Below are 18,248 nucleotides of genomic sequence, written 5' to 3' on the forward strand. Positions count from 1 at the left end.
TTGCATGTTTGAAAATAGCCGATCTAAAAACTTGCTTGTAGATCTGCTATTTTCAAAAATAAAATGACTTATCTTTAGTTCTACCAGATTGCTTCTCCACTAGTGCCTCATTTTAGTCTAGTTCTTATTTGTTGACAAAGTTGACACTTATAGTTTGTCTTAGTTTAAGTCATCATACCTTAGTTTTTATTTAGTTTTCGCCAGTGAAAAAAGATAGTCAACGAACATTTTTCAAAATGTCAGTTTTAGTCAAAACACGCGAGGGAAGGAGGGGATATGTATTTGGCCACTGACACGCATTTCAAAATATTTAGTTCCAGGGACCCCCCAGAAGCAAAATTTTAGTTACAAATCCTCACTTTAAAAATATACAGTATGTATTCAAAGATTTGCAAAAATGTTCATGATTTTTCAAAAATAGCAGATCCACAAACTCGCAACGCGGCACATATATCTGCTATTTTTTAATAGTTAAGTAGTGTGCGTGCATTACGTTAAGTGAAGTGCAGGCTGTGACTTTGGCAGCAGCGATGATAAAGTCCAGGATGAGCATGGTGGCTCCAGGCAGACCAATGCTGAAGAACCTGGGACTGCAGTGCTTAATGATGGTGTTCACTATGTCCTACAAAAGACACACACACATACACACACAATACATCAATAACATAAATAAGACACATAAAACTGAACCAATAGTTAATTAATATTTATTTATAACTAGAATTCAACAAGTCAAGTAAATTGTATTCATAAAGCAGGTATAAAAAAAACGTGCAGCACAGCATAATAATAATAAAAAAAAACGATGTAAATATAAAGTTCCATCTTCCATTTATCAAAAAGAGAGAAGACAACGGGAGTACTTTTTCACCACTGCGCGCGCACACACACACACACACACACACACACACACACACACACACACACACACACACACACACACACACACACACACACACACACACACACACACACACACACACACACACACACACACACACACACACACACACACAAAAAACTTTCAGTGTGGTAGTGTACCTCACTGGTTCACAAACACTGGGTCGAGACCCATTTGTGTGTCGCAGACACATTTTTAGGGGTCCCTTAATTTTGGTTTCCTACATAAAAAAAAAGAAAGAAATTCCACAACAAATGTTTAAGAAGAAGTGAAAATAGCCGATCTACAATTTGTAGATCTGCTGTTTTCACTAGTTTGGGTTTCCGGGCTAAAGTCTAATTTCTCTTTTGGCCAACGTTGGACCCAGCAGCCTCTTCTGCTCTTTGAAGTAGCACCTCCTGTGGAGGAGCAAGCCTTGGGAAAAAGTTCCATTGAGGCCCTATGAAAGGTTTGGGAAGCGCCGGTGTACCTGGTCGTGGTGCAGCAGCCCGTGGTGCATGATGTTGTAGAAGTGCGTGAGGAAGTCGGTGTTGGGCGACACGTCCTGCCGTCTCTTCATGATCCCACAGATCAGCTTGTAGGCATGAAGCTTCCCTTGCTTGTAGCGCTCTGCCAACATGGTGGCCTGGACGCACACGCACGCACACACACACACACACACACGCACACACACGCACGCACACACGCACGCACACAGACGTAAAGAGGTAAACTAGGGGTCTTCAACAGGGGGTCCTCAGAGTTACTACAGGGGGTCTTCCAAATCTTTGTGTGATAGAAACTTTTTTTCTCCTTTTTTATACTAACCACTTGAACCCTAATGTCCGTATTCTGAGAACTTTAACCAAAAATAGCAGATCTACAAGCTCACAACGCCTCGCAGCGCTTGTAGATCGGCTATTTTCGGCAAAGAGCTTTGGTGCAGGGGAAAAAAGAGCACACTAAGTACAGAGTGAAAGGTCAAGTTTTTTTAAGTATTGACGGCTCAAGTGGTTACATATCTGATAACACATATTTACATGAATCCAAAATACACTGAAGATCGTGCTGTCAAACGATGAAACTATATGGAATTTGGTGGTCCCTGCTTCACCTCCCTCTCAACTCAAGGGGTCCTTTGCCTGAAAACATTGAAGACTACCCCGAGGTAAACCAAAAGCCATCAACGGACGTTATTTTCTTTGAGCTCAACCGTTTCCTGAGTGCATGTTGTTTCTTTTTTTTATCCACATTAGGGGCTTATTTACAGCGAGATGCGTCAGACTCTACAGACGCAGGCACTTCTATAACGCCTTGGCGGAATAGCGCAGCGGGGGTAAAACAGCATGATGGGAGTGGACCTACAGTACGTGAGTAAGCAGGGGGAATCGCAGGGGGAAAATTGATTCAAGCTTTGTTCCACCATTCCTACCAACATCAAAAAAGCACCACGACTCCGCAGATTGCGCTAAAATATTTTTTCAAAAACAATGTTGTTGACACATTTATAGTGACACGCCTCGTGCCTCGTCCCCTTTAGACTGTCATACTGTAACCCACCCATAACCTTTTATCTATAGATATGAGTTTGTACAGAACTTCACCTGCACTCAATAATCTCCCTCCCCCTGAAGCGGCATTCCCACTGGGCACGAGTTGGCAACAACTGGGCAACAGGTAAGAAAATCACTGCATATTATTATTACGTCTACGTTGTGGAGAGAAGCGAATCACTAAATACAGTCTATGTCCTTTAGATGACCTGCAGGACATAACATGAGGGTGTGGAACTCGCATTTTGACTATGGTACTGTAGCAGCTTGTACCTTAAAGAGCCAGGGAGTAAGGATACGGAGTGGAGGGATCAGCACGGGAGGCGGAGGAGACGTCTGGTTGTCCAGGGAAATGCCCAGGTTATCTCTGATCTGGAAGGAGGAAGGTCAAGGGAGAGAAATACAGAGAGGAAGGTTTGAGTGACTGCGGTGAATGGCTGTCACTGATCTTCCATTTAATGCAATGTTATAACTCTTTCAAAATAGCACAAAATATAAATGTATCCTGGACGAATTGCTTGGATGATGAGAGATAAAGTATGAAGAAGGGAAGAATCTGGAAAGGAGTCAAATTATTATTACCGGTTGTTTTAGCGGTTAAGAATAAAAAGGCTGTGGAGAACCGTGGAACTGACAAGATTTGTTGTCAATGCTTTGGCTTTATTGCTAGCACGATTTAGCCCGTTTAGATCACAACATTTTCCTTGCTACTGTTGGAGAAATACCAACACTTTGCTGTTTGTTGTGCCCTTAACTCACTCAATGCCATGGACGTATATTGGATGGAGAAGAACGCCTGCACACTGTTTATATGCTCCAAAAAACATACTTTTATTATAGGCAACTGCAACGTTTCGACTTTACGTCTTCATCAGGCAAAAGTCTTCTCCATCCATTATCTGATACCTTGATGTCCAGCACCTGGCCTGAATATAGGCTTGAGATGTGCACACAATCTTGTCTATGGACGTATATTGACAGCTTTATTTTATAAGGCCTCATGGCCATGGACTTATATTGACAGATTAAAAAGATCTGGCCACTAGGGTGCGCTGTTCACAAAACTTCGCCTCCTTGTTGAGCTGTGAATGTTATAGTATCATAGAAATCTTAGTGTTTTGTCAATTATTTGGGAGCCCACCACCGGTGAGAATCACCGCTCTAAAAACAAAAAAAGGAGCAGAAGGACGTTCACCTTGGCCAGGTTCTGCCACAGCTCACACAGGCAGTCGAACACCTGGGCGTGGATCTCGGGGTCCTTGATGGTGTTGACGTCGCCCAGGATGCCCAGCATCCTCCTCCACATCACCGTGGCCACGTCGGCGTGCCAGCCGGTCAGCGAGCCGCCCGCCATCACGCTGCAGTCCTCGCCGGGGAACTCGCTGGCCTCTGTTGTTTGTTGTTGTACGACCAGGGAACTCATTATTACTTTAACCATTATTTTGTGCTTTAATTATTGAAAAATAGCAGATATACAAGCTCACAGCGCGGCACCGAGTGCCGCGCTGCGAGCTTGTAGATCTGCTATTTTTGCTAAATCGCGAAAATCTTTGAATATTTCTTCTATATCCTTCTAAGGTTTTTTTGGAAAAACGTATGTTTCTATGTCAGTGGTTCTCAAACTTTTTCTTGTCAAGGACCCCCAAAATGATATGTTTTTGGCCACGGACCCCCCCCCCCCCCCATCTTAAAATATTTCCCCCGCCAGAATCAAAATGTGAGTTAGAAATATTCTCTTAAGAAATACATATATTCAAAGATTTGCACACATTTTCACGACTTTTCGGAAATAGCAGATCTACAAGCTCGCAGCTGTGACACGTTGTGAGCTGGTAAATCGGCAAAGTGATAAAAAATAGAACCAGGAAAAAACAATGCCATGATGACATTACGATATCCAAAATATTAGGCAATATCTAGTCTCATATCACGATCCAATATAATAGTGATATATAGCCCTATAGCAGAGGTCTCAATCACAGGTGGGCCCTGCATTCAAATACACATCAAATACACAAGCAAAGAAGCACACCAAACGGAAAACAACACTTACAAATGATGGTGTTGAAATGTGACAGTGGGTAATTTGTAGGGAAAGATAAGGCAGTTATGTGACACAATAACTACCGGTAAGTGAATTATACATTAAAAGCCTGTGTTAGTAATTAAAATAATTAGCTTATACTGTTCCGATTAACAGCGTTGATCTGATACTTTCATTGCGTTAGACTTGTTGAATTCTCTCCCTGTATCCCTTCTTGCCACAGAACCTTCGATAGATGCTATTTTACTATGCAGATAAATCATCTATTGTTCTCGTGTCTCTGTTACTTAGATTTGACTTAAAGAGATGCCCAACACGTTGGGAAACGTGTTAACGATTGCCTCGCGCTTCCAGAAACCTCTAAAGCAGGGGTCTTCAACAGGGGGTCCGGGACCCCTAGGGGGTCCTCAGAGTTACTACAGGGGGTCCTCCAAATCTTTGTGTGATAGAAGCTTTTTTCTACTTTTCTATATTAACCTCTTGAACCCTAGCGTCCATATTCTGAGAACTTTAGCCAAAAATAGCAGATCTACAAGCTCACAACGCCTCGCAGCGCGAGGCGTTGTGAGCTTGTAGATCGGCTATTTTTGGACAAGAGGTTTCATGTAGAGGGGAAAAAGAGCAGACTAAGTATAGAGTGAAAGGTCAAGTTTATGAAGTATTGACAGTTAAGTTGTTAAAAATCTGGAAACACAAATTTACGTGAACCCGAAATACACTGATGATTGTGCTGTCAAACGATGAAACTATATGGTATCTATGGGTTGTGGGGGGTCCCTGCTTCATCTCTCTCTCGACTAAGGGGTCCTTGGCCTGAAAACGTTGAAGACCCCTGCTCTAAAGCTATATGGCTAAAACCATGTGTATGTGTTGATGTGAGCGTCAGTGTTACCCAGGTCGTCGGGGGTCTGCAGCACAGAGTGGTGCATCTTCTGCTCCAGCTGCAGGTGTGTGTGCGAGCGTGAGTGCGAATGTGTGCTGTGGTTGTCTGCGTGCTCCGCCGTCAGTGTGGCGGGAGAGGGGGTCTGGGAACGAGAGCCCCCGAGGGAATGCATGGGAGACGCGCTCTCTGAACCTACACACATAAATATAGACACACACATATATATACACACACACACACACACACACACACACACACAGAGAGACAGACAGACACAGAGAGAGAGACAAACACTTAAAAGATCAATTGTAGTTTAGATTTTCAAATGAACCAGTCGTATGCCGCCTCTGTGTTCTGAGATCATAGAGAGGTTCAATGCCTTTCGAAACTGAAGCAACAAAAGTTGAGAAAAGTTCAACTTTTCTACTGCCACAATACGCAGGCGAGGTTTAGGCATCCACGCTATACTAACTAAAATGACTAAAATTATGTACAGAATATTGAAAGTTTTAAACTAGCAGTTGTAGATATGAAATGAATCAAGATTGAGCAACTGCATGGTCTGTTGCATACCTAAACAAGTGTCTCTACTTCTCGTCCCCGCCTGCGAACACTCCTGGCGGATGCACCAGCAATCTTTAAGCCACCCAGAGCAGCAAAGCTCTCGCTGGATCACAACTAGTTTATTTAAAAAGGTGTCACTCAAACCTCCGACACACCCACACTGAGGAAACGTACTTGCCACTGATGTGAATTCAGTCACACAGTTTTACCCTCTGCTCCGTCTGGAAAAAAAACTTGTCCACACACACGTTCGACCAGATGCCCAGGTTTTTGAACGGGATTGGTGAGATCAGTTGTGCAGAATATCGGTGCGCACATTCAAGCGGACGCGTCTTTGGTGGGTTTGGCGCGTACTGCTACATTATCAGAATTTCTTTCTGTATAGATAAGGCTATGGATACGATATCGACAAATCTATACCACCCAGCATTCGCTGTCGCCCTGGTCATCCAACCTCGGGTCTGGGGCTCTGAGGCTGGACAACCTTGAGTTCACGGGTGATTGTCTATAGCAGGGGTCTTCAACAGGGGGTCCGGGACCCCTAGGGGGTCCTCAGAGTTACTACAGTGGATACACCAAATTTTTGTGTGATAGGAACTAGTTTTTCCCCCTTTCTTATATTAACCACTTGAACCCTAGCGTCCATAAACTTTAGCCAAAAATAGCAGATCTACAAGCTCACAATGCCTCGCAGAACGAGGCATTGTGAGCTTATAGATTGGCTATTTTCTTTTTATTTTATTTTTTTATTAAGTATTGACCGTTCAAGTGGCTAAATATCTGAAAACACTCATTAACACGAATCCAAAATAAACTGTTGATCGTTCTGTCAAACAATGAACAGATTGTGGGGGTCCCTGCTTCATCTCTCTCTCAACTAAGGGGTCCCTGGCCTGAAAACGTTGTTGACCCCTGGTCTATATATAGACACAGACAGATGAGTGATACAGACATGGACATTGGGGACAACGTGCTTCGTACCAGTAACGGTGACGGTGTGACTTAAGCTGCTGGTCTCTGAATCGATGTGCAGCGTAGTCAGACTGGCTACTTCCTGTTCCTCACAGGCCACGCCCCCTCCCAGGCTGTCCTGGTCCAATGAGCTTCCTCGCCCACCGCCTCCCGCTCCGCACGCCTCTGTGGTGAACGTGAAATCTGAACAAACAACAGATTCAAGTTGAAGTCAGAGTGGTGAGCGAGCTGCCATTTTTAGATAGTCAGTCATATGAATAGATACATAGGAAATAGATAACAATGTATCATGCAGATATTTATAGAGATATACATCTATAACTTTACATACTGTGTGTGTAAATATACTATTCTTTTGACTCAGGGCACCCCTGTAAATAACTTTTAAATAAATATGCACATCTTTCCACCTGAGATACGGCAGGCTGTGTCACGGAGAAATGTCTGCTTCCAGAACAGACTAAAAATAACGTTATACCACTTGAAGCCCAGCATCCCTATCCTGTGGGGAAAGGTTCACCAAAAATAGCTGATCTACAAGCTCACAGCGCGTTGTGACGCGTTCGTTGTGAGCTTGTAGATCTGCCATTTTTGGTGAAGAGAGTTGGCCGTAGATGGAAAAAGAACTCATCAAGAACAGTGCAAATCGATAATGCCTCCCCATGGCCAGCCAGGGCGCCTGATGGGAGGGGAAAGTAACTGGTTGGAATAACGTGTTCCTTCCACACGCTACGTCCAAACCGGGGAAATCCCCACTGTCAGGTGAAAAGAAGCAACTTGGACAACTCATGCATAGAAGGAAGCATGAGGTCAGTCTGTTGTCTCCCCAGGCGCGTCAAGGGAGAGCAGAGCCCAGGATTACATAGGCAATTGGCACTGGGTGAAAATGGGTTACAAAATCGCGGGACAAAAAATATTTTAAAGAAAGAACAGTGCAAATCAGGTCTGTTTTACTGAAGTGATATTGATGAATTCCAGATATTATCAGATTATTCTGCCGCACCCCTAGACTGGCATCACGGCACCCTAGGGTGCCTGCCGCGGCACCCACTTTGGGAAACCCTGCTACACACACACACACACACACACACACACACACACACACACACACACACACACACACACACACACACACACACACACACACACACACACACACACACACACACACACACACACACACACACACACACACACACACACACACAAAGCCTTACTGTCAAACTTGCAGGTGGAATACTGGAAGGCGTTGAAGGAGTCCGATTGGCTGTCTGAGCTGATGACATCAGAGCCGCTGGCGCTGGCGGGCGAGGTCCACTCCGAGGGCACCCCGGGGTCGTCTACGGGCCGGTGGTCGTCCGAGGGTCGCGACCCCTGACCCTGCTCCAGTAGCTCCGGCAGGTCCCGGGGAACCTCCAGACTGCCGGGGCTGCTTCCACGACGACCCTGTGTGTGTGTTGAGTGTGTGTGTGTGTTGAGTGTGTGTGTGTGTGTGTTGGTGTGTGTGTGTGTGTGTGTAGTGAATGGATAGACAGTTTTTGAAGAGAGTGAATCAACATGCAGTGGTGGAAAAAGTACTACAAGTAAAAGTATCAATACTGCAATATAGAAATACTATGTTACAAGTAAAAGTCCGGAACTCAAAATGTACTTGAATAGAAATATGAAAGTAATGGCATCAAAACGTTCTTAAAGTACCAAAAAGAAAATAGAAGATCTACAAGCTCACAAAGCGTCGCATTGTGAGCTTGTAGATTGGCTATTTCCAATAGCAATGTTCTTTTTTTAAGTGTTAAGTTGTCAAATATGTCAGTCATTTCATTGTATATTTAAGTTATGCGTCATATCTGCCATGTGCAACTTCAAAGCCTACAAGCCAAAACAGAAATGCAATTGCCAGCGCCAAAAACACAATTAAATCGTTAATCACGATTGTCTAAGGTACGATCAATCGTCATGTAAAATGTCATAACGGTGTCCGCTGCGCTCTACTGACCGCCGTCCCTCTGGCCCGCAGTCTCTCCTGAATGAACTCGTCCATGAGGTCTGGGAAGTTGGGGTTGGTGCTGCCCACGTCACTGGAGACAGGACGCGCCTTGTGCACCACCTCTCGCTCCTCTTTGTTAGCTACACCCATACACACAAATACACACACACACACACACACACAGCACATGTTAAGGCACACGCAGGTGGTCGGGCGACGGATTGGACAGGACACACACGAACAGACGAATGGTTGGACAGTAAAGCTTGGATTTATGCTTCGTTGCGCGCGACAACGGCAACGAACGAAGAATAAATCGGGCTGAAGACAGAGACGCAGACAGACAGACAGAGACACACGTGTACAAAGTCAGGCACACAGGTAGACACAGACAGACGCACAGAGACAGATGGACATAGCTCTAGGATGTAACGTTCCGACATACAACAGTAATGACACTTGCAACATGTGTTCTAGCCCTGAACGTCTACTCTGTACAGTGCAGCCAAACTCGTACTATGCGGAACGGCATTCAACAAAGACTTAAGACTATACGAGTGTGTATAGAAAGCCTGTAAATGTTCCTAAATCTGTTCATTGTGATGCATTTTTCTTTGGTGTGGTGAAGCAGCAAATGCTGTGTGTTGTTCTGCCTTTCTGACTCCAGGCTCTGGTATAATTTCAAGGGATACGGCAACATTTTCTTGTTTGTTTGTTTCCCTCCCGTGCAACAATTTGAGGGAATTACCGTCAACACAGAACAATGAGCAGCTTGTTGGCATTGTCAGAGGACCTGTGATACAATGGACTTTGCCAGCGGCTGCAGGTCTACTGGAGGGGATTATACACTGGAAATGTCACCGTACCCCTCCTCAAGCTAACCAGGATGTTTTATTTATATGGAAAGATCCACTCTAAAACCGAATTCACATGAATTATTCCCTGCCATCTTTACATCACAGACGTGAGCCTTAAGTGTTTTTGAACTTCTTTCCATCTTGGAAAGAGAGCGGTTCACTTGTGCCAAAGTAACTCCTGACTCCTTAACCGTCTTAAAAAAGACCACAGTAATAATTCATAGTGTGAGTATTGTTCTAGCGTGGACTTTCCCTGCCTTGAATACCGAGCAGTCCTTAAGTGTGTGTAGGCTACCGTAGGACCAGTGTTAAAAGAAACCCGATGGCACGACACGTTAACGACCAACCAGAGAAGCAGAGTGCAGGAATTAACTCACACCATGCAGAGCCCAGAGCAAGCGAGAGAGAAAACAGATCACCTTGTTACGTCCAAACAGGCAGCATACGTTAGTTTAATTCAGGGGTCTTCAACAGGGGATCCTCAGAGTTACCGCCAAAATCTTTGTGTGATAGAATCATTATTTTAAATGAACAACTTGAACCCTCGCATCCCTATTCTGGGGAGAACTTTAGCCAAAAATAGCCGATCTACAAGCTCTCAACGCCTCGCGCTGCGAGGCGTTGAGAGCTTGTAGATCGGCTATTTTCGGCAAATAGGTTTGGTGTAGAGGTTAAGTGGTTAAATGTCTGGAAAAACACATTAACACAAATCCAACATAGACTGATGACAGCGCTGTCAAACACGTCTATGAATCCATCTAAGAAAGTCTGCTACACAATTTTATACAATATGTAATGGGGGTCCCTGCTTTATCTCCCTCTCAGCTAAGAGGTCCTTGGCCTGAAAACGTTGAAGACCCCTGGTTTCATTTATCTCCGGTTAAACTGAACGTGAGTCACAGTATGTTGCGGGTTAGGTAGTAGGTAGCTAGCAATCGATAGCAGTCAGTCAGCCAGCCAGTGAACGGGTTAATCACTTCAACCCTGTACTTAGTTGACTGGAGTCCCCCAGGGCTGTATACTAGGCGCCGTCCTAATTTCGTTCTACACTAAATGTCTTTGCGGAGAATATAACCGATCTGGATCTGCTATTTTTTGTAGGAATGTTTGCCCCCAGAATAGGGACTCTAGTCTACTAGGGCTCATTTGGTTACTGTTTCAATAGCAGACAGGATCCATCAAGCCCAAGCCGATTGGAACCATCTATCCAGAACTAAACAGGATCTTTGGCTCTGTAACTAGGTAATTCCTGGTCAGCTAGACCGCACACAGGAGGTACTAGCGTCCAATGGCTCTATGACACGTCACGCTCAACGCAGGGTTTTTTAAAATTTGTATCCACACGTGCCTAACGCGAATATCTTCATGCCCATGGAAGATATCACTGAATTTCGTCTGGCTATGCATGTAAAAGTCACACATAGATAAATACAGAATGTGTTTTCAAATCTCGCCAGTTTGGGATATTTATTTAGCTAGCCTTTGAATCAAATTTCAATGGGTTCTTACAGTAAGTGTGCAATAAACTACAATGTTGTACACAATTTAGCGGGTGGAGTGAAGTGACCGTAGACTGGCTCAGTGCATTCCAGAAAGGAACTGTACTGTGGATGGGTTGATGTTCTAGTGCTAACAAGAAGCAGCTAACGACAGTTAGCTCAGTACTGACTGAGGACACCTGCAATGTAGTGGACATTGAAGCTGTGATGTTAGCTAATGCTAATTGCACAGTCCTAGCTAGTACACACACACAGCCAGACAGACAGACAACCAGGCCTGGGTCCGAACAGGACCTGCAAATAAATAGTGTGTGTTTTAATCTGCAGAAGAGTGCCAGATGGGTGGCGCTAACCACGTCACAAGAATTCCAAATGTGTCCGCAAATTTGGTACGTTAAACTGACTTTCAGGCCTTTTGTGTCACTCTTACGGTATGTGGCAAATTCCACCCATCTGGTAAGAAAGTGGAGTAGAAACAAACAATCCAAATTATTTGCAAATATTAATAATAGATCTACAGGCAACACACTAGGAAGACTGTGAAGAGGATTTGGGTGTCACCCCATCCATACAGAACTGGGTTTTACGTAATGACAGACTCTACCCGCTGATTGGCTGAAAGGATATTGTTCCCTACCACGTTCTTCCTCAGAAACAGCAGAGTTGTTCCCACGGAATCAGAATGAATAGAAAAGGGTGTTTGGGATTTGACATGACCTGTGCACGAGCCTTACAAACATTACAAAAAGGCTCGGTCATGCGTTTCTATAGACCGATATTCTGAGCTCCCGCCATTAGCTGCGGTGTAAACAGTAGTGTAAAGTACCTTATAGCTTACATTTACTTAAGTGCCATATTTGTACTTTACTTGAGTATTTCCCTTTCAAAATAATTTTACTTCTACTCCACCACTGACTGCTGTTTACGCCGCGGCAATGGTGGCGGCGACGCTCTGTACAGGGGAGCGCTCAGGAAAACGGTCTATAGTTTAATAGTTAGCTCATCAGTTGTCAGGTACTTTTAGTAATAGGTCATACTGTATAGCAGCTAACAGTATACCAGCAAATAAATAATAATAATAATAAAAGAAAAAAGAAAAACATTTGAACAACTGTGACTTCAGCAAATGTGGACACCCTTTCTATCCATTCTATTTCCATGGTTTGTCAGTGAGGCAGGCCGTTCTAAAATAAGGATGTGTGCTGCCCTCTGGTGGTCCTCTATGTTCTAACAGGCTTTCTATCTCCTCTAAACTATTTAGGACAGTAACAAATTATTACTTTAACCATTAACCATTATTTTATGCTTTAACTATTAAAAAATAGCATATATACAAGCTGCGAGCTTGTTGATCTGCTATTTTTGAGAAATCATGAACCATGAATATTCTTGACCCGATGTCTTCTAAATCCTTCTTCTAAATCATCAATTTGTTGTTCCAGGGACACCCCCGGAAGCATGAGATTTGAGTTCCAAAAGTTTGCTTTAAAAATATATTCAAAGATTTGCTAAAAAAGATAGCAGATCTACAAGCTCGCTGTGAGCTTGTATATCTGCTATTTTTTAATAGTTAAAGCATTAAACAATGGTTAAAGTTGTTCCAGGTCTAAATGGGCTAAACTAGGTAAACATACAGTAGCACATTTAACAACACGTAAACCTCCTAATAAGCCAACGACAAAAGCAGTGAACGCTTGGGCAAACATTGGTACGTGGACGTTTTTTTTGTTGTTTAAATGCACTGTGCTTTTTCTGCACTGCCACGTTCCCCTTTTCTTTCCTTTCACTGACTTCTTCTTTTCTTTTTCTTATTTTTCTTTTTTTCTCTCTATGGCCAGTTGTGCATTTCTGTCGCTTGTGTTCTCTTCTGCAAGCCTGAAAATGGCTGGAGTCCGGGGTAGGAGGTGAAGGAGGCGCGAGGAGGCCGCATGCAACATCCAGGAGGTGGAGAGTAGGGCGGGTGGGGAAGGGGAGGGGGGAGCAGCAAAGAAGGAGGAGGAAGGAGGAGTTGATTTCAAAGTCCCAAAGCCTGAGGAGGAGAGGAGAGGAGAAAGGAGGTGGGGTGGGGAGGGCTTGAATGGGGAGGCGGGCTGGCGTAAGGGCTATGTTCAAGAGGAAAAAAAAACACACACAAAAAAAAAAAAAACAGAAGGGAGTTTGAGTTTCAGTCCAGCAGCAAGACGATGAGTTTCAGCCAAAAAAATAAAACCATTCATCACAACAAACCGGTTAAAAAACAGGGGAAAAAAATAGGAAAAGAAGAGTTGCCGGTGTTTATGCTTAGATGATAAGATTATCTGTCTTTCCCCAACAGCCTGGTTTGTTGATGTTCTACTGATGTGGTGTCCCGTGGTGGGGTGGGTGAGGGCTTCGTTCGCTGCGATCCTCACCTGGCGCCGGCGTCTTGCGTCCAAAGTAGCCCAGGACGTGCGAGTAGAGCTCCCTGAGAGAGGCGTCGCCCCCGGACGCCCGGCCCTGCCGCTGGGGGGACGAGCCCTGGGACGAGCCATGGCCCCGGGGAGGGTGGGGCTTGGAGGAGAGGGCGTGCACCACAGTCTTATAGACGCCGCCCAGCCGAGCCACCTGGTTGTGGCGGGAGGCGCTGCTGCGTGGCTCCTGGGAGCGGGAGCGCGATGCGCGCCCCAGGCGGGCGCGCATCCCAGAGGCCGGGGTATTCGACGCCGCCGTCTCTGGGTGAACCTCGGTGCCCGGAACAGACGGCACAGCCTGTTGTTGCTCTTTGTCCTTGTCCCTGGCTCCCGCCCCGGCCTTGATTTCTAGACCCCCGGCGCCTGCCGTGCTCCCGGTCTGGTCCCCGACGGAGCCAGAAAACGTACAGTCACCGGGTCCTGCTTTCTCACATGAACCTGCCACGTGGCTAAGCCCGTCAAAACTCCCCCCAACCTTACCTGAGCTCCCTATCCCTGCCTTGGCCCCGGGCAGGGGCCTTTCGCCGGCTGAATGACTGTGCGTGTGAAAGTGACTGAGGCGCCGCAGCCTGGCCCTCCAGTGGGCCTCTTTGCTCTCCAGGGGGTTGTGGAACTGGACCGAGTCGGTCGAGGGCTGGAAGCTGACGTGGAACGCCCTGACGTGCCGCTTTTTGGGTCGGCCGCGGGGCATCTTGGCAGGCATGGGCTGTTCCAGGCCCTTGGCCGGGGTCTGTTGGGCTTGTGTCGACTCAGTGCTAGATTCTATCTCGCTAGTGTCTTCTTGTACCTCACAGGCGCCCTCCTCGGCCCCTTCTTTATCTACCTTCTCCTGCTCTCCTTCCCTCTCCCCCACAGCGTCCCCCGCCCCCTCAGCTCTTTCTCCACTAGTGCCTCCCTTTCCCCCATCTCCCGCGCCTCCTTTCCTGTCTTTCTCGGCGGCCTGTCGCTCCAAAGTGGAGCTCCCCCAGCTGCCGGGAGGCGCCCAGTGGCACTGCTGCATTTCCAGACACTCGTAGATGCTGCGCTGCTCCGCCTCGCTGTCCTCCGTCGAGTCCACGCTGCTCTGTCGCAGCGGCTTACTTACCTGTCTGTCATCTTTACCCGTCTGCCTGTCCTCCCTGCCCACCAGTCTGGCCTCGCCGAGCTGTCCCGTCTGTCCCACCTGCGCCTTTACTATCCCTGTCTGCACGGAGGCCTGCGGCGGGAGGGGCCCGACGGTTTCGGACGCTAGCCCAAGGTGGTCTCTCCCTGCCGCCTCCTCTATTCTATCCCCTCCTCTGTTGCTGAGGTACTCCCTGATGGAGAACAAGTCGTCCTCCTCCATCCCGTCCCTGCCTTCCTCTTCCTCTTCGTCCAGCTCCCCTTCGGGAGAGAAAGTGAAGGCGGAATCGGAGGCACTTGCCCAGTCGGAACTAGAGCTCATGGGGCTTCGAGTGCCAACCCCGGGCCACGACTGGCCGCCTACAATACCATCATCCAGGGATGAAGAGACCACGCCGTTGGAGGGCGCGAATGGGCCGAGGGGAGAGTAGGGGGGTTGTGAGGGGGAGGGTGGCGCCGCCAGGCTATTGGCTGTGAGTAAGGTGGAAGTAGTGGTGGTGGTGGTGGTGGTGGGGTGTTGGTGGGAAGTATCAGAAGAGGGCAGGAAGTGGTGTTGGTTTTGGGGGAGGTGGTCACCTTTGACCCGCTCGGCGATGAAGGGCTCCATGACGTCGGATGCGCTGCTGCTCCGCGGGAGCGAGGAGGCGGGCGCGGCGTCCAGGTCGCCCTGGAACACCTCGGAGCAGGAGGAGGTGGGAGGGGCCTCCTCGCTCTGGGAGGAGTGGCGCATCCGGGAGGGGCGGGTCGTCAGCGTGATTGGCGGGTCCTCGAGGTCTGGTGATCAAGGAATGGGGGGTGGGGGAGTTGGAGAGAGGGCGATAAGGGAGTGAGGTTAGTAAGGGTGTGATTAAGGAGTTCACACTACAAAACACCAATAACAGCGCGTAGATGTAGTTTAATGCATGCGAAACAAACACACGCAAAAATTAAATTAAATACGCAAAAAACATAAGGACAAGAGATGGGCTCCAATCATGGTGAGATTACAATGATCGTTAGGGTCCGACGACACAGCTCTTAATGCAAGGACAAAAGCTCAAGATGGTTTACAAGGTTTTTTCAGAAACATTTAATTCTTATATGTTTAGATATTTTAAAATAGATGGCCAGTATATATGTGTAAAACAAAAAAAAGACTGTCACTGTTCAGCTTTCACAAAATCATTTCCTCCGCATTTTATCATGCTGGATGATGCCTGTATGTGTGCATGTAGGAAGCTTATGAGTAATGCTACCTTTTGTATTATTAGCTTGTGTTAATTGAAGATGACTAGAGGTTCGCGGCCCTTCGGGCCGCTCACATCTAGAGATCGCGCCTGCTTCGCAGGCGCTCACAGCTACGTTGCAGCAGTGATCCACCCACATCCATCCATCCATCCATCCACATCCATCCATCCACATCCATCCATCCATCCACACATCCATCCATCCATCCACATCCATCAATCCACATCCATCCATCCATCCATCCATCCATCCATCCACACATCCATCCATCCACATCCATCCATCCATCCATCCACATCCATCCATCCATCCATCCATCCACATCCATCCATCCATCCATCCATGCATCCAACCACATCCATCCATCCATCCATCCACATCCATCCATCCATGCATCCATCCATCCACATCCACCCATCCACATCCATCCATCCATCCACATCCATCCACATCCATCCATGCATCCATCCATCCACATCCATCCATCCATCCACATCCATCCATCCATCTGTCTGTCTGTCTGTCTGTCCATCCATCCATCCATCCACATCCATCCATCCACATCCATCCACATCCATCCATCCATCCATCCACATCCATCCACCCATCCACATCCATCCATCCACATCCATCCATTCGCATCCATCCATCCATGCATCCATCCATCCATCCATCCATCCACATCCATGCATCGATCCATCCATCCATCCATCGATCCATCCATCCACATCCATCCATCCATCCATCCATCCATCCATCCATGCATCCATCCACATCCATCCATCCACTTACTGTACTGTACTTTACTGTACTCTACTGTACTGTACTTTACTGTACTCTACTGTACTCTACTGTACCTTACTGTACTGTACTTTAATGTACTCTACTGTACCTTACTGTACTGTACTTTAATGTACTCTACTGTACCTTACTGTACTGTACTTTAATGTACTCTACTGTACCTTACTGTACTGTACTCTACTGTACCTTACTGTATTGTACTTTGTACATTAATGTACTTTAATGTACTCTACTGTACTCTACTTTACCTTACTGTCCTGTACTTTAATGTACTCTACTGTACCTTACTTTACCTTACTGTACTTTAATGTACTCTACTGTACTCTACTTTACCTTACTGTACTGTACTTTAATGTACTCTACTGTACTCTACTTTACCTTACTGTCCTGTACTCTACTGTGCTCTACTTTACCTTACTGTACTTTGCTGTACTCTACTGTACTCTACTTTACCTTACTGTACTTTGCTGTACTCTACTGTACTCTACTTTACCTTACTGTACTTTGCTGTACACTACTGTACCTGACTGTACCGTATTGTACTGTACTGTACTTTGCTGTACTGTACTGTACTGTACTGTACTGTACCGTATTGCACTGTACTCTACTTTACCTTACTGTACTTTGCTTTACTCTACTGTACCTGACTGTACCGTATTGTACTGTACTGTACTTTGCTGTACTGTACTGTACTGTACTGTACCGTATTGCACTGTACTCTACTTTACCTTACTGTACTTTGCTTTACTCTACTGTACCTGACTGTACCGTATTGTACTGTACTTTGCTGTACTCTACTGTACCTTGCTGTACCATATTGTACTGTACTTTGCTGTACTCTACTGTACCTTGCTGTACCGTATTGTACTGTACTATGCTGTACCTTGCTGTACTGTATCTTACTGTACTGTAATCTACTGTATCTTACTGTACCGTATTGTACTGTACTCTACTTTACCTTACCTTACTGTACTGTACTTTGCTTTACTCTACTGTACCTGACTGTACCGTATTGTACTGTACTTTGCTGTACTCTACTGTACCTTGCTGTACCGTATTGTACTGTACTTTGCTGTACTCTACTGTACCTTGCTGTACCGTATTGTACTGTACTATGCTGTACCTTGCTGTACTGTATCTTACTGTACTGTAATCTACTGTATCTTACTCTACTGTACCTGACTGTACCGTATTGTACTGTACTTTGCTGTACTCTACTGTACCTTGCTGTACCGTATTGTACTGTACTTTGCTGTACTCTACTGTACCTTGCTGTACCGTATTGTACTGTACTATGCTGTACCTTGCTGTACTGTATCTTACTGTACTGTAATCTACTGTATCTTACTGTACCTCTCTCTCTCTCTCTCTCTCTCTCTCTCTCTCTCTCTCTCTCTCTTTCTCTCTCTCTCTCTTCTCTCTCTCCTCTCTCTCTCTCTCTAACCCCCCCT

At 46.0% G+C, this 18,248-nt stretch overlaps 1 protein-coding gene across 1 annotated transcript in view; it reads right to left on the minus strand.

Moving 5' to 3' along the window:
* The window catches only part of ralgapa1 (Ral GTPase activating protein catalytic subunit alpha 1), a 134,631-nt gene that overhangs the window by 71,018 nt on the left and 45,365 nt on the right, over positions 1 to 18,248 (minus strand). The window contains exons 19-27 of the mRNA XM_080751092.1: positions 13,630 to 15,543; positions 8,893 to 9,023; positions 8,114 to 8,342; positions 6,906 to 7,079; positions 5,370 to 5,552; positions 3,629 to 3,822; positions 2,707 to 2,805; positions 1,371 to 1,526; positions 494 to 622 (exon numbers count right to left, since the gene is read on the minus strand). Coding sequence (XP_080607218.1) covers positions 494 to 622; positions 1,371 to 1,526; positions 2,707 to 2,805; positions 3,629 to 3,822; positions 5,370 to 5,552; positions 6,906 to 7,079; positions 8,114 to 8,342; positions 8,893 to 9,023; positions 13,630 to 15,543 — 3,209 coding nt within the window. The remainder of the gene's footprint in view (positions 1 to 493; positions 623 to 1,370; positions 1,527 to 2,706; positions 2,806 to 3,628; positions 3,823 to 5,369; positions 5,553 to 6,905; positions 7,080 to 8,113; positions 8,343 to 8,892; positions 9,024 to 13,629; positions 15,544 to 18,248) is intronic.

The sequence above is a fragment of the Nannobrachium achirus genome (assembly GCF_963921795.1).
Source record: "Nannobrachium achirus genome assembly, chromosome: 20".
NCBI lineage: Eukaryota > Metazoa > Chordata > Actinopteri > Myctophiformes > Myctophidae > Nannobrachium > Nannobrachium achirus.